Here is a 26228-nt window from a genome sequence, read left to right as displayed (position 1 = left end):
TGTTGGAAGTATTTTTAATTGTTTTTATTAATGCTGTTCTTGTTGTTGTTATCATTTGCTACAATTTGTTAAGAACCTACCATGTGCCCGCACTTTATACACATTACCTGTAACACTTACTTACACTGTCCTTGCAAGGATGTAGTTATTCCATTTTAGTAGATGCAGAAACTGAGGCTTGTGAATTTAAGTAACTTTGAAGACCACATTCCATGGAAACTGCAGAACTGAGATGCAAATTCAGGTCTAGCTGGCTCTAAAAGCCCATGTGTTTTTCATAAACGTAAGCCTTGCTCAAGTGACTTTCCCTCTCTCCCTCTGCTTACAAAGGCATGAGTTAGGCGAGCTGGAGCCGTGATGCAGAATTTCAGTGATGCCAAATTGTCTTATAAGATTCTTTTGTAATCATTCCTTAAAAACCGGGTATACCTATGTTTGCTTATCTTTCTGAAACTGTCTTCAAAATAGGGCTTTCCATCTTCAATCAATGCCTGATTTCTTTAGTCATAAAGGGAATTTGATATATGGTGTTCATTTAATTTGAGATTTATCTTCTCTTTTTCAGTCATACATTAGCTATAAAGACAGAAATGTTTTTAAGATCATTAGGTCATCAGAACCTTCTTTTAGAAGCCATTGAGAAAGCTATTACAAGCTTTGGATTGCTTTTCAAAGAAGTTTATAGGCCACCTAGTTTGAAAGCCTGTGTCTCAGTGATTAGGGTGGTAATGTGGAAAAGAATTCATGCATTTCTTATTCATTATCATTTGCACATTTCAATTTTAGAAGAATCTCATACAGCAAGTGAATACCAGTGTGAGTGCTACCTTTGTGAGAGTTTCCTTTGGGAGTGTCTAGTTCTGTCTCTAGTTAGTGATCCCTGGGGATGCCAAAGGCAGTCATGGTGAGGGTGGCGAAGACTAGCTCTGGTGCCACCTTGCTGAGGTCAGACTCCAGCTCTGCCTTCCACTGGCTGAGTGAACTTCAGACTTCCATTTCTGTCTTTGGAAATGGAATTGTGGCTTAGAAAGCCTCAGTAACTTGCCCAAGGTCACACATTTGGGAATTTGTTGTGAGGATTAAAGCAGTTAATACATGGGATGTGTTTAGAACAGTGTGGGGCACACGGTAAGAATTCAGTAATTATTATAAAGAGCCAAGGTGACCACTCCTGAATTTCACCACTGTTCTCAATCCATTTCGTTCAAACGGAAAACCATATATAAATGTCACTTAAAATGAGAACATAAGTGCCCAGCCTTGTGCCCGTCTTCTGCTAAAAAGGTGTTATGGCCCATTATTATAATTAATTATGGATCTGATAGGACATATGTATAGATATTTGGTAAGAATGGAAATGCTTAGTTTTAATCTATAAACAATTCTTAAACATTTGGAAAGCTGAAGAATAAAAAAAAGTCAAAGATTTTGCTCCTGATCAAAAGACAAACTGTTTCAGCCTTGGGGCAGTTTGCACTAATGGAAATACAAATCCAAGCTCTTTTGGATATTTACTTCATTAGGTTATTTAGTGATTGCCCTAGATTTGGGGGCAGAAACTTCCCTGTGAGGGATGGCTAGTCTTTTTTGTAGTCACGAATGTTATGTAAGTGCAAAAACTATATCAAGACCATTTTTGCTGGTGCCATCAAGCCCGTCCTAAACCAGCATCATTATCTACCATCTGGTAATATGCAGAGGGTATACTTTCAAGAACAGGACATGTTTGTAACATTGAGGGAAAGACTTTTATCCCAGTAGATTGAAAACAGAAATTCTAAAGAAAGCACGAAGGAATCACTCTAGTTGAGACTGTTGAGAGAATAAGCTTTTTGCTGATCATTGTTTTGCAGAGGCAGCATGTAGTTATAAGTAAGAATTTTGTACACTTTGTTCATTGCCCAAGGCCATATAACTAGTACAAGTTACTCAACTATCATCTTAGCTCCTCTGAAATGGTCACTGGATACCCTGTCTTTTGGTTAGGCTGTTTTCCATTTGTGTTTGTAGAATAGGTAAAAATAAGAGGGATTTGAGTTGTCAGGAGAACCAGTGAATAAAGTCTGTATTCAGGCTGTTAGTGTCAGGCTGCCCAGACCTCCAGAATGGTGCTTTTCAGTCAAGTATAGGTGCAGATGTGAGTTTTGAGGCCCACAAGCAGCTTCTGAGACACAGCTACTACAGAATTAGGCTGTATTTGAGAAAGAAGTTTTGAAGTACCTTCAGTCCCTAGTGACGGACTCTAAACCTAGTCCAGCTCCCTTCGCTGGCCTGGCTCTTCTGGAAAAGATCAAGGATACCAGGCAAATGTTGAAGAGAATCCTTGTGTAAAAGAAGGGCAAATAATCGCATTGCTGCTTCAAAGAAGAAAATAATTATCAGCACTGATAGCACATGGGCTCTGGCTTCAGGTTGGTAAGCACAAGTCACTGAGACATGATGGCCCTGTATAGCTTTGCACTGGGTTCCCTGCTGACTTGGAAACCAAGAGGTAGAGCAGTCAAGAGGACCAGGCCTTTGAGGTTACAGAATGATTGGCTGTCATACTCTACATGCATTTAGCAGGAATTCTGTGCATAGATGTTATTTCAGTAAAGACTATGCGTAAAACTTCCTTGTCTCTGATGATGGAAGACATTTTATGAATGCATATATCTGTAGTTCACAGAGCTGGCACATGAACAAACACGCTAAATCTATATTGGCTTTGGTAATCCTTACTGCCCAGTGGCCATAATTTACCAAGGTCACATCCCTCCCTAGCTGGCCATTACTATCACATAAACTGCCATATTTGGCTCCAGGGCACCAGCCACAGAAGAGCCTTCTGGTAATCCAATCCAAAAGTTGCAAATAACATCTGGTGTTTGGCTTTGTAGCATAGGATAAATGTTTCTGTGTTGTCTGCCCCCTCCCCCTGATCCAAATTACTAAGCTCACGTAGTCTATCTCAGTTGACTTATTGAACTCCCAGGTGGCACATCTTTTTGATGTTCTGGTGTTATCAGTCCTTTTTATGTCTTCAGTGAAGTTTGTCCCTTTGGTTGAAAGGGGACCATAGATTGGCCTTTTGAAGGTGAGTCAAAAAGGCTTCACACTAGAACCAAAAAAACTAAGGACAGAATTCTACATTTCTGTGGTTTTCTTTGCATCATATCACAAATAGGAGTAAACTGAGAAATTTTATTGAAGACAGCCACAATGAGAACAGTGTCACATGATGGTACAGTAATAAGATATGCACAGGAACAGGAAGGAGAAATGAATTGCATTTTCAATAGTTCGTTTTTCACTGTTGTTTGGTTGGTTGGTCAGCTCATGGCTCCAAGCTTCAAGTATATCCATTGGTTGCCTGACTAAGGAAAGTGACACTTGATACTCTGTAATCTTAAATGGTTACAGAGAGTAATTAGATTAATCTTTTTCAAATTAATTCAGCAAGGGTCTAGCAAGCCCTTATGCTGAAGATACTAACTTTTAGGTGCTTCCAGATTCAGAGATGAATATGATCTATTCTGTCTCCAAGAATCTTTCAGTCTAATGGAGAAAGATGTTAAAAAAAAAAAAGCATCCCATAGTGAATCAAGGTGGGATTAATGTGCTCAGTGAACAGTTTGAAACATGTTGTGGGGAGTACACAGAAAGAAATTCTTTGAGAGCAAGCCCTGTGTCCTCTTTTTGGACACTTATGTACTGGGAGAGATGTTCAGAGCATCTGTGGTGAATGCATGACTTATTAGATGGAGATGTACTATGCATAGTGTCCTTACCTGAGAGGTGCTTTGGGAATTATCTGCAGGCTGCTATCCTTGAAAACATTGTTTTAGGATTACAGGTCTGAAATTGACCCTCAATCGGCCAATCTCTTGTATAGAAACAGTAATGATCCTTTTAAAATTATGTCTTGATTGTTATTATTGTAGATGAACAAAGGGAAATCAGGCAAAAAGATTATCACTGAAAAACTATCTAAAGTTTTTTGCCCCATAGGTTTTCTGAGACACATCAAATTGACAGTTTTACTCGAAATTACATGACTCTGTCCCAAGGTTATTTCATTGAATTTCAAGGTTGCTCTTTTGAGCCCTTTATGATTTTTGAAAACTTAAGAGTCATCCTCCCTGAGGTGACCTTTTCTCTCAGCAGCATGATTCTCATAAAGGGTCCTGGGAACCAGAAGAGGTGTGGTTTACCTTCCTTATTTCTGGACAAAAATTCTACTTTTCTTCAGCCTTGTCTCAGCTTTTACTCTTGCTTTCTTCCTGCCACACATTTCCATTCCACTGCTGTTTCAAATAGACATCTAGATTCAAAGCGTCTATCCAATGTCATGTGTTCTGCTGGAATGCCATAAGCAAGCATAAATGAATTATACATGCTGAGAAATAACAATTTTCTGACTCCCTCTTAAAACACTCATCAACACTGATCACTTTTGGCTCCCAAAGGCTGAATTAGAAGTAAATGGTTGCATGTCAAAGGGAGCTAATATCAAGTGATTTGAGATGTTAGTATGTTAACTTAGGATTTTATTCAGCAAACACTGACCACCAACTATGTTTCAAACATTGTTTTGTCTTGTGGGTACAAAGTGATGAAGAAACATAGCTTTTACTCCTAAAGCACACCATGTAAGTAGGAGAGGGAAATAAGAGAACAGAAAATTGCTGTCGAGTGTAAAGACTGCAACAGAGTTTAACCCAAGATGAAAGGGACACCTCACCTGGGGTAATGAGGGAAGGCATCCCAGTGGAGGTGGGATCTGAGCTGAGCCAGACAGTGAAGGTGCTAGAGGCAAAGAGAACGTATCGAAAGGTTCAGGGGTAGGATGAACATGGCTTGTGTGGAGAACTCTATGTATCCCCCAGAGCAGAGAGATGGAGGAGGGCTGCAGCGACAGGTAGGGGGATGCACTGGGTGAGCTAGGTAGGGGCCAGACCTCAAAGAGCTTTGGGTCTAGTTTGGATTTTATTCTAAAGACCATGGGGAGACCTGGAGGTAATTTCAGCAGAGGAAGGGCTTCATTCTGCTCTAGAGTGAAGAGGATGGCACACTGGGTTCACCCTCTGCTCTTCTTTGACTTGAGGTGATTGAGAGATGAAGGCATTAAGCCGTGAAGGAGTAGGTGCTGCTGGACAGGACAGGGAGTGATTTCAGACACTGCAAAGAAGCAGAGTTCTGTCCTCCAGGGAGACATTTGCTAGCCATTGCTACATTTCCAACCATCAAGTATAAAAGAGTTGTTAGAGTTTGGTTTTTCTTCTTTAAACAGCAAATGGGAATCCCAGGGCAGAAACCTTTTTTATTTCCCGAGTGATTAAAAACTTTCTATTTTGAACTATAACCACTTAATTTTGTTTGCTCTCCGGTGATCTCGTAACTACAGAAAGTCAAGGCCTAGATAGACAGCGTGATTCTTAGATAAACTGTCTTTCAGGGAGTGTAACTAGGATGTGATTGAGCGCCTGCCAGGGTTCACGTAGCCCATCAACACCTGTCTGCTTCTGCTGAGTCGTAACAATGACACAAGGAGAAAAAGAGTGGAATGTGGGGAACAGGTGGACAGTCCACTGGTCTTCAGAAGTTGTGAATTTGGAGCTTGTGATGTGACACCTGCACGTGTCAGTCTACAATTCTCATTGTTAGAAGTAAAGCTTCTGGCAAATTCTTGCCTTGCTGACACTTTAATTACTACTAAAGTGGACGAAGCCTGAGAGCAATTATGCCCTGGGTTTAATTCTTACCAAAAAGGAAGAACATTAGAGGAGAGCATGTTATAGCTTATAACAGTAAAAGAAGGGACCATCAGGCACAGACATAGTCCCTAAACCTACAAACAAACAAGAAAATAACAACACCAAAAAGTCACACCCCTTTTTAATTCAGAGGAAAGATAAATATACACCCATTAATGGAGATGCAATAATTTACTGTGTGCTGACACTATTTGACGTAGGAGACACAGAGAGGTTTTTTAAGTGGAAATGGTTCAAGAAGGATGAGAGATTTGAAAAGATGAGATTACAGTTATTCCTAATGGGAAAAAAGTAAAAATTAAACACAAGTGATTAAAGTTAATGAAAATATCAGGACGACAAATAGCTAAATAAGTATATACAAGAGAGGCAGACACCTGCCAACCTGCCAGCAGGTGTTCAGGGTGGCTAAAGTTCAGAGGAAGCAGAAGTCTCAAGACTTTAATTGTGAAGCTATTTCCCGAGCAAAACGATGAAGTAGAAGAAAATGAGGATAAGGAGGATAGAAGCAAGTGCCACGCTGTCCATGTGGGATGGTGACCAGGACACGGTATTGCAAGGCCAGTTCTGCCACTGGTTAGTTAGACGGCTCTTATGTACGCTTTTAGCTTCTCTGGGCCTGTAGTTTTTCATACATAAAATGAAACATTTTTGAGGGAATACCTTCACAGTTGTGGGCTGTTGTCCAGTTCTTCAATTTATCTTGTAGTACTACTGTTTGGATCAGAAAGCAATGTATTAATAAGTTGATAAAAATATGCAACTATTCATCATATTTTCTATTTTCCCTCAACACTGATTTTGTTTTTTTTTTAAGAATTTCTGCAAATAAGTCAATCCCAGCAAAATTCTAGAGGAGATGACTATGTGGCTTATGAACACTTAGGAAAGAAAAAGATGACTGAAGATCCAATGTGGATTTTCTGAGGAAGTTGTGCAGAATAAAAACAGATGAGACAGTGGATGTGAAAATACTTCTAGTCTATACAATAGTATTTAAATGTTTCTTATTAATTTAAATGGCTACTTTTAATATTTCTGAATTAGAGAAATGCCATAGATGTATTTATATCTTTATTTAAATAAACACTTGATAGTATTTTTAATGTTATTTAAAACATTTGATGTTTATTTAATGTTTTTAGGTAACATGGAGCAATGTGATTGTAATACTGTTATACCAGTAATAAATAGTATAATTTAATGGTATAAATGGTACAATATAATTCCTATCATAATCGTTAGTAAGTGGTTGCTCATAGATCATTACCATTGCAAATTTAGGGTGTTCTCCATAATACAATTTCTGGATTCTCTCCTTGATATTGCCATGGTCAGTATGTTATTAAATCAGACCTTGTAGACAACATAGCACAGTTAAAAAGCATGTGCTGTGGGGGAAGCTCATATTTGTTCTAAGAATGTGATGTTGGCATATTTCTTAACTGTTCTATGCCTCACTTTTCCCATCTATAAAACAGGGCTAGCAGTAGGTCCTATCTCCTAGGGTTGCTCTGAGGATTAGATCAGATAACATGATAAGTGATTACCACCAGTACCTGGCACTTAATAAGCCCTTGATAAATGTTAGCAGCAATTTTGATGATGATAATGATCACATGGGGAGGAAGGTGTATTTGTGAGGTGTCCGGAGCAAAGCTGTGGGTGGTAGCTTGAGTCTGAACGACGACCGGTAGGCTGGAATGATGTGCTGAAGCCATCTAGATTTAATGGTTTAGATTGTATTTTAAGATTTAAAATTTAATGGAGTTAAATGTGAAACCCTGTTTATAGGTTCAAAAATTCTCACGGCTAAAGTGAAAGAGAAAAGACCTGGCTTTGGCTGTAATCGGTTTGAATAGAATCTGGGGGATTTTGTTGACCAGGCACTCCCTGGAACAACCCGGGAGTCCAGCTGCTCACCCTCAGGGCCATCTGAGCTGTATTCAGGGAGGAGTAGTGGCTATAGCCCCTCAGACCAAAGGTCAGGCTTCAGGGATTTGGAGATTATTTCCATTTCTGATTCTCATACTTTGAAACCACCCATGGCTCCATAACAAAAATAAGTGAGGAGTTCTGAAGAATATGTTTAGGGGCTAGAAGTATTTATTCTGGGAAAAATTAAGTTTAGAAGAGAGATTTTAACCATCTTAATATTTGAAAGGCCAACTTGAGAATCAGATTCTGTTTTGTTACATAGGACAAAAGCAGGAAGTAATTTTTACATGCGAATGCAAAGAGAGAATGGAGAGGGTCAGAGTGATAAAAGGCAGGCAAAACGTTAAGGAAGTTAGACTGAAGTGAGAGAAGACAGCTTTGGGGGGCGCACAAGATTGCAGGTTTGGTCTTTTTTTTATTTAATCTTTTTTATTGAGGCATAAATTACATAAAGCAACATGCACAAATCTTAAGTAGAGCTGGGTGACTTTTCTCTTATGAATACTCCTCTGTGATCACCACCCAGAAGTAACCATTTTTTCTGATCTCTATCACCATATATTCATTTTGCAAACTTCATACAGCCACTTTAGAGCACTTTACCAGTTTAAACATACATCTGCCTTCTGGCTCCGCAATTTCATTTTCAGTTAACATACCTAAGAGAAAAGATTATATAGATAGATAGGTATGAAATATAGGTAGATATTAGAAAAACCATACATGAGAATGACCACAATAGCTTTCTTTATAATTGTCCAAATCTAGAAAGCAATCCAAATAGCCATTAACAAGAGAATAAACATATTGTGGTATATCCACATAATGAAATGCTACTAGCAATAAAAAGAATGGAGTACTGACACCTGCTAAAACACGGATGAATCTTTGAAACATCATGTAGAGTGAAAGGAGCCAGACACAAACGCACACAGGCTATGATTCCAATTGTATGAAGTTTAAGACTGCAGATTTTAAGGAAAGGCTTGCATGACATTTTGATTTTGCATGCCTAAGATACTTAAAGAAAGTTCTTCCCTTTTCATAAAAGAACCATATGAAACACAAGATGGCAAACATGTAGAAGGAAAATTAAACTAATGCCAGCAGCTCAGTTTTGCTTAAGTGAGAAATCTTTATTCAGTATTCCTTGTTTCTGCAATGAGTAATAGAATTATGTGATGTCTCATTACTTCCTTTTATTTCCTCCTTGGATTCTAATTCTTAAGGGGAATTTCTGGCAGTAATGGTAGCTATATGTCACTTAGAAAGACAGAAAGACACTGTATAGAGTTTGTTCATACAAAATTGGACTTAGAATGATTTTGAAAGTCTCAAATTAAAATTTCTGAATAAATTACAAGCAACTTTGGAAAGCAGCTGATTTGTTATTTCCTGCTCAAAACCTCTGATTCTACCATTTTTATCACTACTGTTAGCCATTCTGTTACCCTTATCATTTTGTCCATTTTCCTAGTAGTAAAAGCATAAAATCCCCATGGTAGGCAGACAAATCTATGGAGGTAAAGAACAGATTAGTGGTCACTAGGGGATAGGTATGGGTGGGGAAGGTACAAATAAAGGGGAAGCATGAGAGAGTTCCTTGGAAACAGTTGTGTATTTTGATGGTGGTTGTGGTTACATGAATCTAGTCCAAGGTAAAATTGCCTAGAACCACACACACATAGGAATGCACGTAAATGGTGAAAACTGAACCAGATCTGTAATTGACTTAATAGTACTTTACCAATGTTCACTTCTTGGGTTCTGATATTATTCTATAACTATGTGAGTTGTCACCATTTGAGGGAATCTGAGGGAAGCTTCACAGAACTCTGTGTACTATAGTCACAACTTTCTGTGACCCTATAATTATTTCAAAATAAAAAGTTTCCATAGTATAATAGGCAACAACAACCAAGCCTCAGCCTTTTTTTTTTTGTTTAAATGAAAGAGGTAGTGCTCATGGGACAAGCAGCCCATAATATTTAGCTTTCTGCTAAAGACAGTGTATATGGTGCAGTTCATGCCTGATTTAGTCAGTTATTCAATTAAAAGATGGTTAACAAGTACACACTGCAAAAGGAATATACTAACTTTCATAAAGGTGTATAAATAAATCCACTAGATCTGAGGGCTGGCAGCACTTTGTGTAAGTTTTCCACCTTTGTCTGTCTGTACTGTGTGTCTGGCTCCACCAATGTATTTGCCCATGAACTTGCTTCAGACTGTAGAACAGAATTCTTCCATTTAGCATCAGTTATCTTTTAAGAATTCACTTATTACATGTGCTTGACAGGAAGCTTTGGAAGTACAGATAAACAGTAGAAAAAAATTGCCTATAATTGCATCACCCAGAAATAAAAATTGTTGACATTTGGTATACATAATTCCAGGCTTTTTATCTCTGTGGATGTATATTGCTTTTTAAAAAATATGTGAAATCATAATTTTTGCAAACTTGTTTTACTTTACACCCTTAAGGCTAAATCTTCATGTACAGTCAAAATGTTTTCCCTTAGGATAAAGTCTCAGAAGTTGAATTGCTGGGTAGGCAAAATGTTAAAGCTTTTGATTTATATTACTGAAGATGCGTCATTTAAAAAAATATGTTGTAAACAAAAACCATATTTGAAAACAAGATGCTTTACCTGAAGGGAAGTTTAGGATCAGCTTCTCTATAATGATTCATCCCTCCTTAGAGACAAATTGCCATTACCAAGTACATGTATTGCTTTGACAGAATTAAAAGAAATATTGAAAATATATAAATAATTTATGCAAGAAATTTTTGCTGTTTTTAATTTTTGTTTAATAGTGAGAGCAAAACAATTTGCTAGAGTTAAAAAAAATGGAAATAGCGTGCCACTGGTGGGGAGTGGGGTATTATATTTCTTCCTTTCCCCATTTGATATTGATTAAAATCTATTTTTTGTTTATTTTGTGTTTTAAGCATAATGATTACGCAGATATACCAGCATCTTTACATATAATGAAGGAGTAGGTGTAAAAAAATTTTAAATGGGGAGAATGTATCACAGTAGTTGTAATGTTGCAGAGTTGTGAATGTCCTGTCTATGAGGGTGAGGGGGGCTGGCTCTGGATTAAAGATCACCTTTGATTAGGCATCTCTAATATCCTTCTGGAACACCTCTGTCTTTTTCTACATTTCCAACTGATCCTTTGCTTGATTAGGTAACCTTAAAAACAACCTGCTCTTTCTCATTAAGGAGCTAAATCCTTAACGTCAGGTTTTCTTTAGTTTATCAAGTGAGGCTCCATCTTGTGCTGCTACCTTCGAATGATTTTGACCATTGTTTTCAGTTTCAGCTCCTTTCTAGGACTAGTCATTGGTTCTAATGTCATAGAAGGGTGCTAGGCTGACACAGAAGGAACACAGATCACACCAGGAAGGGTGGATAATTTTTAAATGAAAGGTCTGAACTTAAAAAAAAAAAAAAAAGGTCTGAACTTTCAGGTAGATTGTGTATTTTCTGCAGTTTTTTTTTTTTTTTTAATCTTCCAATAGCAATCAATGAGTGGACCCTAAAAAACAAGATATGATTTCTGGATTGATTTCCCATACTGGGCATGTTTGTATGTTGGAAAAGCAGCAAGACCAATTCATGAGTGTCTTACATTCTTTGTTTTTTCCTTAGTCATAAGCACACCATTTTATACTATGCATATGGTGCTGAAATTTTGTTTGAGTGTAATTTATGAGATCACGGTTACAAAGACCTCTTTCCCTTTCAGTTCTGTATTGTTATTCTATGATTATTTGCATTTTAATAGTTTCATTGAAATTTCCCTCAAAGAGAAATTCCTCATGCTGGAATTGATGGTAAATACTTGTTATTGAATGAGAGATTGTTTTTTTTTTTATGAAATTATTCTCTTCTGCTGCTGTCTTTTGTCTAGTTACGGACTTCATTCCTACTGTAATGTAATTCTTCCTAAGTTGAAGACAGCCCTGCAAGAAACTTGGAGGGCATTCTGGGTGTAAAGAGTTTTGCTAACCTAGAGTGAATTTTGCAGCACCCGGGAATGGCATATTTTTACCTGGTCTGAATTAAGAAGGTATTTCTGTGTCATAGTATTAATTACTATGAGTGTTAAAGAAACACAATTCTAGTATGGAGTAGGATCATAGTTTTAAAACAAAATTTCCCCCCAGAGGGACCACTCTCTTTGAGTTTATCTACTCTCAGTTGTACTCTGTACTTTTATTTCCTTGTAAATGCTCTGTCTGAATCTGGTACCCACCCAACCCCACCATCTGACATTTTCTATACAAATGGAAAGGAGCTGTTTTTCTGGGCAACAAATTAGGCTTCACACGAAAGGGGCTTTATCATGGGTTTGAATAAACAAAAATTTTATAGTTTCCTAAAGATTTCATATATGTGCTCTTATAAATATATATAAAGATTTCTCTTTACATTCTTAAAAAGCTGAATATAAATTTCTTGAAACTTAATGCAAAGGAAATCTGATATAAAGAATTATTTTTAAAATAAATGTATTTATCATTAAAAAATCCAGGTAATTTTTTTTCTTTACTTTATTTAGTATTTCATATGCCTGTTGAGAAATTTTATAAGTAACAGAGGTCCTATTTGCCTTTCTTGCTATCAAGGCTATTTATGTAGTATTTAAATTTATATATTTATAGCTATTCTTTGCTTAAACAAACTCAACAAATGATAAATACATATTTTAAAATAGAAAATGCTAAACAGTCAGTCTGGTGGATATTAAGTGTGCATTATTCACAAAAATATGAGTTACCCTTGGTTTTACATACCACCCTGATACGTAAGGAACAGTAGTGTACTGTATACATTAAAATATTCTTAATTTATGCCTTATTAAACTTACATGATTAAAATGCTAGTGTATTAAAAATCATTGCTCTTTGTTTCAGCAAACTTACAAGAGTTCCTACTCTTTTTTCTCTTTAACAGATATAAGCTTACCAAAGTCGGCAACAATATGCTACACAGCTGCCTTGCTCAAAGCAAGAGCTGTCTCTGACAAGTAAGTGGACAGAACCCTGTGTGGTACTGAACGCCGTTCTGGATGTAGGAGACGCGCTGTCTCTGAGGGCTTTCTCTGGAAGTTTTTCTTAGTCTATGAGACCCCTGCTTATGAGCATGCACTTCCCCAAACCTGCTGATCTTTTCTTTCATTACTGAAAGTAGGGGATGTATATCCCCAGGTACTGTAAGGGTCTGTGGGTCCCTAAACAGGGATTTATTTGAAATTCCGTGCCTCTGAGGTGACTTTTTTTCCTTTTTTTTTCTTTTTTTTCTTTTTTTTGCCAGACAGTTGATATACCAAAAAGGCCTGCTTGGGATCTACACAAATGCCTTCTTTTATTCCTTTTTTTGCATATTCCTCTTCCTCCAGCAGTCCAGGACGGGGTAGTAGTCATAACAAACTTGTCATCTGGCAGAGGGGATGATCGTCTCCCATTCTTTACCCCATCAAGTCCAAATTAACTCCCCACCCAGGCACCGTTTTCCTTGAGTCACCGTCTCAGCGGGACGTTTGCCCCATTTTATTCAGGCAGGTGACTGTGGCATAGAAGATTTCCATAAACACCCGAGATGACTGGGCAGGTGAGAGAGAATAGAGGGCTTACCTGGTTTCGAGTTGCTAAATGCTTACCCGCCCCTGATACATGCCCTCTGTAGCGCTGAGAAGCAGACAACAGGAAAAGAAAACAGCCTCTGCTATGCCAGACAGGTTTGCTGTTAAGTGTGTGTGCACTTCAAGACCGAAGTAATTTTCTTTCATTCTTTTTTATCCTGTAGATCGCCAGTACCTACTGCAACATCTTTTCTCCCTACACAGCGACTCCAGCTTGGGAGGGCAGGGCCAGGGTTGTCACAGCTTCCCCTGTGGTGTCTGCCTGCCAAGCACAGCTCTGGAGTTAGCCCTGGGTGTGAGGTGAGAAAGAGATTGCATGGTCTGGTTTTTTTCATTCACTCGGGCAGGTGTCTCGCCCGCAGTTTCGGCATGCACACTCCCCTGCCGGAACGGCCCCAAGCAGGCTCGCCTGCTGCTGGAGCTGCAAGACTTAACCCTCCATCGCAGCACTGACATGGGGTTGGGAGCCTCCTTTAAAATTCTCCCTAGTTCTGTTTTTAACCAAGTGCGCTCTTCTGTAACCTAGTTTTCTCTTTTTCCTACACTGTCTGCCCTTGTCAGTCCTACTCTCTTCCCTGACCTAAGCAGGTACCTCGTAGAAAACTTAGATTAGCTATTTAGACAGTGAGACTTGACAGCTGAATTTAATTCCTGCCTTGATTAGATGCAAGCACGCTTTCTGCTTCTGCTGGGGTTTTTGTTGGCCTCGGTCTGAGGGGTCACTCAGAGGTTCTGTATAGTGGAGGTTTGGAGAGCTCACGCCTCTGGCTCGCTGTGGTTTTCGGGGCCCTTGATGTGTAGATGCCTTTCCGGGTTAATGCCCAAGCAGTGGTCCCAACTGGATGGTGTTTGTCTTTCTGCATTTCAGATTCTCTCCTGAGGCTGCATCTCGGCGGGGGCTGAGCACAGCAGAGATGAATGCAGTGGAGGCCATCCACAGAGCTGTGGAATTCAATCCTCACGTGCCAAAAGTGAGTCTGTGGAATCCCCATAGGAACTCGTTATGATAGCCGTGAAAGTGTTCTGTGACCATAATGTCATGTATCGAATACTCTCAGTTACAGAAAAAAAGAATTGCGACCAATGAATGTTGAGGCCCTGTATGGTCTATGTTTATTAGCCTCATTTTTAAGCAAAAGCTGCATTCAAGAGGCTTTGGGGCCCATTTCGGGCTTCATATAATAAGGGTAAATTGATAGACCTAGCTTAGGCAGGCCAGGTCAGGAAGTCTGAAATTGGCGAAATATGGAGATTCCAAGGGTGCTGATGCATTTGATAGGAATTTCACACCAGTTATAGTCTTACTTAGATGCAACTTGAGAAATTAGCCTTGTTATGAATAAAAGTGGTAAAAAAAATACTAATATGACATTCTTTATTTCTGTAAATAAATGATAGTTAATCATTATTGGCAAGTAAGTAATAGGGAAAACCTCAAAGTAGGATGTAGTTTTCTTTTGACTTGTGAGTGCCATTTTAATGGAGGGATACATAGTGGGAAACGTTTGTCTTACACATGCGGACCAATTTATAAACATGCACTATTTCCCATATGTTTTTTCGGAATTTGCTTTTAAGGGACTCAAATCATGGCAGAGGATGGTTCTGTAATCGCATATTCAGGAGAGGCATGTGTATTTGGGATTTACCTGTGTTCGAGTACCTGCTTTGTGATAGGCAAGTCGCTGAGGGCCATTTTGAGTTTCTTGTTATTATAAAGCACATTTCAACCTCTAAGAAACTATTCCTGCGGTGCACAGCAGGTACCACAAGATAGTTTTCCTAGCAGAATGTCTGCTGAAGACTCTCATTGGTGAAAAATGACAAAGGAAGGCCATTGCCTTGTTTTGTTGCAGTACTGTAGCGAAAGGGTGGGGTTGGGTGTGTGTGTGTGATGATTTATGGAGTTACCTACTTTAATTTATTTTGTTGATATCCAGAGTGACAGAGATAAGTGATCTAATATCATTCCTGAGGTTTTACTCAGGTCATGGTCATCTTTTCGCAAAACAGGAAATTAAAGAGCCGTGCACAGTGCCACATTTGCAGGAGGATGTATTTATCCACTTTAGTTCCAGTGGGTAATGACCAACATGGTATTTGTAGACTTCGGTATTGTAGAAAATATATCTCTTTGTTTAATGTTTTTCAGCTAAATTAAAAATGTTTATTCAAATTTGATTAAAATGTAAAACTAATCATGAAAATATTGCCCTGAATTACAGTAAACTTAGGTCATCAATTAATATTTATTGAATGCCATTCTCTAACTACAGAGCTATTCTGTGAGCATAAATAAGGCTCTTTTAAAAGTGTATTGGGCAATAGAGTCCTAAATTCTGAGACAAAAACTTGGGTTCAAGTTTGGCTCTATCATTTACTAGTCATGAGATTTTGGGCTTAGCATCTCTGAACTCAAAGTTTTCCCTCATCTTCCAAATAAAGATGAAAATATAAGCCTTATCTTCTGTGATAAAGATCAAGTGAGATAACATATTCAAAGTTCTTTGAAAATATTTGCGTACCACATGTTAGTAAATTATTAAAATTATTGATATTTGGCTGTCGGCAGTTCCTCAGGTGTGGGACCCAAGTCTTAATTTTTCCAGTTGTACCAACCCGAGCCTTGTAATCTTGGGACACAAGACAGAAAACTGGAACAGTACTTGTTGGTTAGATATTTTAATTGAAGCCGTTGTTTAATTCTAGATGATGGTCTTAAATGTTTGAGCCTCCAGAAGAGTAGGAAAAGCCCTAAGAGATAGCTTAAAGCTGCCATTTGAATTTGACTGTCAACTAGCATTCTGCCTGCAAAATGGAAGTCTTGAAAAAGTGGAAATCATTTGAAAGAGCTGGAATAATATGATTTCATACTACTTTCTAATCATTAGCGAGAAGGTGGGGCGTGTCAGTAAACCGATTCTTTACCACCTTGCTTTGTTGGTGATTGTGCTGGGTGGGAAACGTGTTTCCATATCCTCTTCATTTGTTGACGCTTCTGTGGGGGAAAAACACTGTGAGTCACTGGCCTCGTATGTTCAGAATTAATCGCCAGCCCCTGGTACGCGTGTACCATACGCAGGCTGCTGTAAACATCGTGTATGCTTGTCCTGCTGTTTGTTGGACTGCTTGCTAATGCTCTAGTAAACATGCACTCACACACACGTGTCTGTACACTGGTGCCTTTTCAGGCAGAGAACAGCCTTAATTCTAATGAGACATCAATGGAGGATATAAACACTTAGACTTTCAGTGTAAGGGACCCTAAATGTATGTAGGACACCTTCCCATTTTAAGCTTAAACCTCTCTTCGTAAAGATACTATGATACTTTTTAAAATTATTGACTTCTATTAATGTTTACTATGTGCCAAGCACAGTGCTGACTGAACTGCATATGCTTTCTCATTTATTTTTTATAACACAATGAGGTGTATCATATTATCATTCGTGCTGCATAGACGTGGGCACTGCAGGTTTGGAGAGGTTAGGTAATCTGCTCATGGTCGCACAGTGAGTAAATGACAGAGCCTGAACTGACTCTGGGTTATCCAGCTCTTAAACATCTCCCTCTACTGCTCCCAGATCCCACTATGTGGCAGACGAGCCTAGACCTGAACCTTCAAGTGATGGTGGCCACATCGCTTCCCAGGGCACTCAGTTCCTTGTGGACAATTCACATTTCTTCAGGATATTATCATGTCTTAAATACTTCCATAGCTTCTTTTTCCTCTTTCACAGGAAGTTGTCAGTGGCCCACTACAGGAATTTTCAGTATTCACGGCACTGTACTTAACTATAGTCTGCTTGGAAGGAGAAAAAATACCAAATAAAACAACTGTGAACTGCCTTCCATAAGTTTCCAGCTTAGTTCCAACTGGTATCCCAGTAAGCAAATGTGCATAGTTGATGTTTCAACATCCAATGATAAACATCAGTTATTTACCCCAAGAGAGTTACTCCTAGGAACACTCTTCACCTGCAGACATGAGGGGAGTGTTGCTGGAAAATGAATAACAGGAGTGAAAAACTGTGCATCTCTGGTCTGAAGGAGAGCTGCTCAAGTCGCCAGAGTCTAAACACAATGATTTCTGAAGCCTTAGGTTGCAGCAGATTGCAGCATACAAGGAGAAAGCAGCCCACAGACTCATATTACAGATCGAATTGTGTCACTCCCTCCCGAGGAGGCGCAGCTGAGTTCCCAGCCCTGCAGGAGGTACCAGACCCCTGGGTAGTTCCTTAGGACCCCTCGTCATTTGACCCAGCTTGTTTTTCAGCTCCTTCTAACAGTCCGCTCATTGTTCCAGAAGTGTTCCTCTCCTCTTCCCTCTCTGCTTCCTCTGAGGGAGTCCTCCTCATTCTCCACCCTCACCGTGACACTGACCACCAGGAAGCCTGTACCCTCCTTGTCCCAGGGTCAGCCTCCCCGCTCTGGTGTCTCACTGTAGCGCGTTGAGTATGTACTTACTATTCACCTCTCCTGGAGGGTGACTGGGGTGTTAGGATCTTAATCACGCTGGTGATTTTCAAGAACTGAGTACACAGTTCAAAGAGACAAATCTTTAAACCATTAGAGGAGTTTTCCATTTAATGTGATTAAAGTAGGAGTTTGGCATTTAAAGAGAGTTTCTCTACTTTTTTAAAGAAAGTTTCACTCGTAATGCTGGATGAATGAAGGGCTAAGCTCATCTCGGTTCTGTCTTCATCTACGTACTGTTAATATGGTGTTGCTATTGGATTTCTAGCTTCAGTTTTTTCATTCTGTTTTCCCTGCAGATGTGCTTCCCCTCCTGCCCTGCTCTTCTTGCTCAGCACTGAGGAGGTTTACATGGGATGGGGCACATTTCTATCTGTGATTCATTACTGTACACAGATCTCAGTTAATTAGCACTTATGTTCTTTTAGTGTGCTCGTCTGGCATTCCCAGGTTTCCCTGTGAAGAGACATTTTTGGCTTGGAAGATGTTGCATTAACCCTTTCAGGGTGCTAAGAATGAATTTCATTTTGACAAATTAAAAAAAAAAGACTTAATATTGGCTTGTTACAAGCAGTAGTAGATACGTTTTTTCCCCTCTGTAGTGGTATTCTAAAAAAATTAAACTTTTTACAATAGAGAAAAGTATAAAAAAAATCATTCATAATCCCATCAAATCTAGTCATATTTAAGACTACTTTCTTCTAACCTTTTTTTCCTATGCATTTTTGATACTTAGGAATCATAATCACACAACATATTCATATTTTTAAATATTAACATGAAACTCTTGACTTGGACTTTATGGTTGGGTATTGGGGTATATTCCTTCATGAGGATGATCAGATTTTCAGAGTTCTTTGACCTTAGAAAGGGTATCCTCTATTACCATTAAAGTCCAAATATTTCAGCCATGTGCCTTCAGACACTTTAAAATATTCTCAGTAACTTTTCTGGATGATTTACTTCCTTTTTGTCATAAAAAGGGAATAACATAAAATCTACCCTCTTAACTAATTTTTCGGCACACAGGATAGTGTTGTTAACTGTAAGGACATTGTTGTACAGCAGATCTCTAGAACCATTTCATCTTGCATGACTAAAATTTTGTACCAATTAAATAGCAGCTCCACATTTCTCCCTCCTCCAAGGCCCTGTAACCACCATTCTGCTTTCTGCTTCTATGAGTTTTACTGCTTTAGCTACCTTATATAGGTGGAATCATGCAGTATTTGTCCTTCTGTGACCAATTTATTGCACTTAGCATAATCCCTCCAAGTTCATCCATATTGTAGTATAAAGCAGGATTTCCTTTTTTACAACTAAATAGTATTCCTGTGTGTGTCTGTGTATACCACGTTTTGTTTATCTAATCACTTCTTGGCTATTGTGAATAATGCTGCAGTGAACATGGGAGTGCAAATCTCTTCAAGATTCTGTTTTCAGTTCTTTTTGATGAATCCCTGGAAGTGGGTTGCTGAATCATAGTTTTAATTTTTTGAGGGGTCTTCATACTGTTTTTCATATTGGCTGCACCATTTTACATTCCCCCTAATAGTGCACAGGGGTTCCAGTTTCTCTACTTCCTTGTTAACACTTCTCATATTCTGTTTTTTTTGATAGTGGCCATCCTAACACATGTGAGGTGATATCTCAGTGTGGTTGTGATTTGCATTTACCTGATAATCTGTGATGTTAAGCACCTTTCCATGTACTTGTTGATCATTGTGTGTCTTCTTTGGAGAAATGGCTATTCATGTCCTTTGTCCATTCCTAAATCAGGTTATTTTTAAAAATTGAGTTTCTTATTTACTTGGATATGAACTCCTTTTCAGATATAGTTTACAGATATGTTCTCCCGTTTTATAAGTTGCTTTTTCACCCTGTTGATTGTTTCCTGTGCTCTGCAGAAGCTTTTTATTTTGATGTAGTCCCACTCGTCTACTTTTGCTTTCAGTGCTTTTGGAGTGATATCCAAACAGTCATTGCCAAGACCAATGTTAGGAAACTTTCCCCCTATGTTTCCTTCTTGGAGTTTTACTGTTTCAGGTCCTACATTTAAGTCTTTAATGCATTTGGAGTTGATTGTTGTGTATAGTGTGAGATAAGGGTTCAGTTTTATTCTTTTGCATGTGAATATCCAGCTTTTCCAGCACCATTTGTTGAAGAGAATGATTTAGTTCTTGTGTCCTCTGTGGTAGACATCAAGTTGTGGTCAACTCCAGTAGTGAATTTCTCAGGGCATAAAGATTTTTTGATATTTAGAATTACTTTCTTAGGATAAGTTTACAGAATGAGAACTGTTATTACTGGGAAAACATTAGTCACAATAATGAAGCAGAGAGTACCAATGTGAAAGTAGGCAGACCCGTCAAGTATCATTGAAAGGATTCAAAACTGTTTGAAACAAGGGCTTCCACTTCCTGTCTGTGGGACTAAAGGGAAGTATGGAAAGGAGAGTTAATTAGCTCCATGCCTGTTTCCTTTTTGATAAAATGCAGAGAAGAATAAAGACTTCATAAGGCTGATGAAAAGTAAGTGGAACTGCACTGTGTAGCTCATTCAGTGCATGTAGGCATGCAGTACATGTTGCCTGTGTATTTTTCGTTCTCTCTTCCCTTGTACCTTCAGCTCTAGTTCTGCACCTACAGGCTGGGTGAAGATAGAGGCTGCTCAGAAACATGCACTAATGGTACTTCTTGGACCACTGTAGTCTGAAGAAAGACGACCAGAGAATGTAACAGGGGCACCACAGTGCCCTGACCTGGGGTCCCATAGGTGCTCCTCAGGCCTCCAGATTTGAGAGGAGGTTCTAGCAGGTTCTGGCTGCAGCTGTTGTTTTCAGGGGCTCCCACTTTGTGACTGCTGGCTAAGTCCTTTGCCTGTGGCTAAGCGGTACCCATTTCTGACCTCTGTCTCGTATTCTTAGTCTAGCGTAGCTGTTCCTGCTCCCTGTCACCAAAAAACAAAACAAACAAACAAACAAAAAAACCCCAAACCTAAACAAAACAAAACAACAACAAACTAATGAATAATGATTTATTATTTTTAAAGCAATAAACATTTTCCCCTCCTAATGCAATCTTATGTGAAACTTCAGTGAACAAAAGCAATTAAAAGTAGAACCTCTCTGGTTGAAACTGGAATGAGGAGGCTGGTAGCCCAGCAACCCCAAGGCACCTCTGCATACAGCTCAAAAAAATAACAGAAGCCCGTGAGCCGTCGCCACCACCACAGGAAAATCCCAGGCTTGCGAGGACCCACCCGCAGAACAGGAGGCCCCACGCCCATTGTAACCCCAGCTGCTTGGGCTGCAGACGCTTGGGATGTTGCGAGCGGAGCTATTGAGGGATAAAAATCACAGCACCAGTGGGGGAAAGCTTCCATCTTTATTTTGCCTCAAATCCCAGCTCTGTTAAGCCTTGGACTCCTCTTACTGGGCCCACCCAGGGGGTGATGGGGGCAGGCCCCGAGGGTGCTGTGGGGGGGCACTCACCGTGCTCCTCGAGCTCGGTACCAACGGAGCAGCCCGGGCTTGACAGAATACTGAATGAGGATCCAGTTTTTAAATTATAAGTGTAGAAGTATGGAAAGGAATGAGAAAACAGAGAGGAAAGAAAAGAATGCTATGACAGAAGTGCATGCCCATTAAACTTTTACCTTTTTTTTTAAAAAAAGCTCATCTAATGTCAATCTAAAATTTCATGGGATTTCAAGAGGCTTGTGGGGGAAAACATTCTGGTAATTGTATATGCTAATGGCGCATCCACAGGACCTTGTCATAGTGATGGAAATTCTATTTCTTGCAAACACTAACGCAATCCTCCCTTTATATCTTGGTAAAGCTGATTGACAGAGTATAAAATTGCTTTTTAATCCAATTTAGGAAACAAAATGTGTCGTGGGTTTTAGCATTTAAAAATGCTTGAAGCGTGGAAGCAGAAACTCAAAATACCCTGGCAGATTGTCTGTGATATTGTATACCAATGGTCCATTTCAGAAATATTATTATTTCAATATAAGTTTCTTTGAATTGAGTCATATTTTGTTCCAAATCTTTTTTGGATTAGATTAAGGAGAATGTATTGTGGAAATATGACCCAGAAAAAATGAGCAGAAACCAGTTTTTAGCCACATTTCTCAGGAAGAGTTTCTAAGAGGTCTCCTTCTTTGACAAAAAGCACTGTAGCTGTTCCCACCAAGGCCACCCCTACTCATCCTGTCTCATCTCTCCTCAGCATTGGGTCCCACTGACCACTTTTTCTGTCTTGAGGCTGTCTTGGCTCCATACCACCGTCCCTCATGCCACGCCTGTCTCCCTGAGCACTCTTCTCCCTCAGGTTGGTTCTCTGGGGAGCACCATTCACTGCCCTGTCCTCTCTTGGTTGAAGCCCTCCTAGGAGTCCCTTGTGTTCCCACTGCTGCAGCCTCTCCTCCCCCCACACACCCAAACCCGTGTCCCCAGCTGCCCTCGCAAGCTCTAGGCCTGCACACCTTCACTCCTCACTTCAGGCTAACACCCCAGAGACGCTTTCCAGACGCTTCAACTGTTTTTGTTACCTTCTTTCCCACTGCTAAGCCTTTCTCGTCTGGTATCGTCATCTTGGCTAATGATCTCACATTATTCTAGTTTCCTAAGCTAAAAATGTCGCAGTCACCTTTGCTTCCTTCTCTCACCCTCAGATTCAGGTTCGTCACCCCCCACCTGGACCACAACAGGAACTTTCTAAGACTTTGATAACTTGAATCTCTGCCCTGTCTGTTGCTCCGACACATGACTTGCCCATTTCTCTGAAAACCACAGACTACACCTACTCACTTCCCGGCTCCCTTCTGAGCAGGTTTCTTACTGTCTTCTGGGAGCCAGAGGGCTCCATCAGTCCTCGCTTGGGTCCCTCCCCCAGGGTCCCTCATAGCTTTGTTTTTACATCAAGTTCACATGTTCTGAGTTTCTTTTTTTTTTCCTTCAAATAAATTTTCCTGTGTCTCAAAGTTTGAAAGCCACAGAATAACCCAGTAAGGTCACACTGTGGAGCATACCATGGAAGGCCTTCACAACCTGCTTTTCCTGCCTCACGCCCTGAAAACCTGAGTTCTGGAGCGGCTTCTGTCACATACAACTTATGAAGCCCTGAACAAGCTACTTAACTTCCCAAAGCATCCATTTTTCCACGTGTGAAGTAGGAATAGTAATGTTAGCTCCCAGAGTTGGTGTAAGGAGTACCTGAGATCACAGTGCTTGACACGTGTTGGTGCTCGTCAGCGTTGGCAGTTGCTGTCGTGTGAGTATTCAAGGACCGCAAGATCCTAAGCCCATCACACCCTTTGATGCTTTGGTGCCACTGCCCAGCCTTGCGGTAGCTTCTGCCTCCCCTCCCCTCTACAGGGAAACTCTTGCTTATTTAATAAAAGTGACTCATAGTTTCCTTTTTTTGTGATGCTGTCCCAAAGACAGTGCTTCCCATTTGCCTCCTTCATACTAAGCATTTACCTCTCACGAGGCAGTCATCACGTTGCATTTTATCCTTTCTTTGTCCGCACATGCACACGCCCACATGCACACACACACACTCCTGCAGCGATTAGGGATCGCCACGGTGGGGACCTGAACTGATCGCCTCCATGCCCTTGAGGTGTATTGTGGATGCTCCCGTATCTCGGCCCTGGGGGTAGACTCTGGGTGCTCCCACAGGTGTGTCAGTAGAGAACACAGTGGACACTGCTGTATCCGTGCCCTTGGGGGACACTACTGCACTCCCATATCTTTCACTGGGATCTGCTGTGGACATGCCTGTATTTTCTGAATGAAGCAGAGTAGCTGATGAATAGGTAAGTGAGCCAGGCAACAGCGGTCAGAGAAGAGGGCCCCCAAGCGGCACCGGAGAGAACCAGCTGAACTCTGCAGTTCAGCTTTGCTTTGTGTTTGCTTCCATCCTGGTTAGGTGGTGGCCCCTGGCAGCCAGTTCTCTTCAGCTGATCTGCTACTGCTGTAAAATCGCTGACGTATTTACCTAGAAACTGACTCAGTTATCTGTGGGACGCACATACACAAGAAATACAACTTACCTCCACAGCAATATAAACACTTTATTTTTGTTTTTTGTTGTTATTGTTAGCAAAAGCAGCTACTATTTAGTGAACATTTATGTGCCAGGAACTGTGTGAATGCTTTACAAATATTATCCTATGTAATCTTCAAAATTAAAACCACAAGATGTGTATTTTTATTATTGTTTTAACAAATGAACAAGTCAAGGTTAAAAGAAATTAAATAATTTGTCTAAGGTCTCATAGTGGAATAGTAGAAATGGGTTCAAACAGTGTTCCAGAGGGGCAGAGGGCGGACGAGGTGGGCAGAGGCTGTGGGCCTATGTGCTCTGTCCCCATCTCAGCATGGCCTGAGTGGGCCCTGGTTCCTTGCGGCATTTCTGTCGTATTCCAGCATGTGTCTTACTGCGTCCAGGGAGCAGACAGCATTGAAACTCAGAGTATGTAATATGTCTTCCAAGTAGCACTAGCTGCGTTCTCTGAACTCTTTACTGATCTTTTAAAAAGACCCTCTCTGGGCTCACAGCCTCTTTCAGAGTCAGTTGCACCAAAGCACTGTAGATCTACAAAAAATTGCTCTCTCTGGTTATCTTGTTTGTTTGCTTGGTTTGCTTTTTGTGTTTTTGATGCAAGTCTATAGTTTTGTGTTACATATATACACACACGTGCACATAATATATATAGAGAGAAATTAAAATGCTTATTACAGAAAACTTGGGAAGCACAAAAGAAATCAATCTTCCATAAAATAAACTATTTTGTCACTATTAACGTTCCATCTGTGACCTTCCAATGCTTTTAATGCCTACATATATGTCTTTATTACCACGTCATAATCTGTGTGATAGATACACTTGGGTTTTTTTCTTCATATAGTAATATGAACATTTCCTCATGCTAATCAGTATTCTTCCACTACCTGATTTTTGGGAGCAGTTTGATAGCCATCATCTAAATGTACTGTGACTTAATTAGTCTGTTCTTTCTTATTTTGTTTATTTCTATATTTTTGCTAATGATTTTCATAATGAGTTATGCTATTGTTGGTACTGAAAATCCAAAAAGGGGTATGGATTTTTTGGTATTAGTATCTATGTGAAGGATAACTTGGATCATTTTACTCAAATTATTATAGAACTTTAAGACCTTAGCAGAAGAGACCTGAGCAGTCAACCTGGGGTAGCCTCTGACAGAGCACATCTCCCCTGCAGCCTTCCCGACAGGTGAGCCAGCTCTGCTCACACACCTCCCCAAGTAGGCACCGCTCCACACCTCTAATGGTATATGTTCCTATTATACTCGGCGTAAGATCTAGATTCTGACACAAATAGGTCTTGAAAAGTTGCTTCCGAAACCTGTAGAAGCCTGTGCTTCAAGATCAATGTGATTTGAGAATCTAGGAAGGAAGTTAGAGGGAGAATGGCAGGCAAGATAGAGCAGAATGTGGTCTGAGCTAATAGAAGCCAAGTAACTGTTACAGACAAGCAGAGAGTGTTCTCTGATTTGCAAGCTATGGTTATTCTAATTGATTTCTGCATACTTGTGGATAGGGATCTGCCCTCTTCCATTAATTTTTCTCTTGACAAGTAAGATGTGAAATGTTGCTCCATGCCTTTCTAATTTAAATGTTGCACATGTTGAGAACCGATCTTGCCAGCCATTTTAAGCCTTGGCCAAAACCATAACACATTGTTGTTATTAGCCTTCATTATTTGGTTAGAGCCAACATTTTGTTTGGAGCTATGCTGGAGTATAAATCTCCTTTATAGACATAACCTATTTCTGCCATAAAGTAGATACGATGAGAAGGCAGCTGAGTTTCCTTGATGAGTTGCTCTGGGTAGCCTTGCGAGGCTGATGAAGCCTGGGATGCTCATTGCGAGAGAATTCTTGGAAGTGAGATTCGTGCTTTGAGGATCTTGTGATTGAGCTGAGGAGAAAGACGCGTGGATAACTAATCTAAGGCGCTATGTGAAAAGTACACATACACGAAGATCAGAGGGAGCTTAGAGGAGAAACAGAGCATTACCTCACAGCTCGCCTTTGGGGCTGTGGACAAAGTCCTTGAAGCCACATGCACCACATGCAGCCTGCAGGCTGAGTGAACCATTTGTCTCACACGCACGTGCACTACTGTTTTCCGAATATATGGAGATGCCCTGGTGGCCAACAATGCTTTTAAATGAGTTCTTGTAATACTGCATTTACTGTAGCTTTGTTGTGTAACTTCGATCAGTAGACTCTACACTTACCGTTTCTATCGTGGGCATCTGTGAAATTTTTTCATGTTAAAGATTGTTTCAGTTAGCTGAAGATTGGAAACTTTCATTGTCTGTAGCAGTGCTGTTCATTAGGACT

The 26228-nt window shown here is 39.9% G+C and overlaps 1 protein-coding gene across 16 annotated transcripts in view; it reads left to right on the top strand.

Annotated features, from left to right (window-relative positions):
- The window catches only part of ST7 (suppression of tumorigenicity 7), a 230052-nt gene that overhangs the window by 174936 nt on the left and 28888 nt on the right, over positions 1–26228 (top strand). For all 16 annotated transcript variants that reach the window (XM_072964611.1, XM_072964608.1, XM_072964612.1 and 13 more), the window contains 2 exons: positions 12662–12734; positions 14218–14320. In XM_072964611.1, coding sequence (XP_072820712.1) covers positions 12662–12734; positions 14218–14320 — 176 coding nt within the window. The remainder of the gene's footprint in view (positions 1–12661; positions 12735–14217; positions 14321–26228) is intronic.

The sequence above is a fragment of the Vicugna pacos genome, chromosome 7, assembly GCF_048564905.1.
Source record: "Vicugna pacos chromosome 7, VicPac4, whole genome shotgun sequence".
NCBI lineage: Eukaryota > Metazoa > Chordata > Mammalia > Artiodactyla > Camelidae > Vicugna > Vicugna pacos.
The sequence above is the reverse complement of the archived record's forward strand: the minus strand, read 5'-3'. Positions and strand labels throughout refer to the sequence as shown.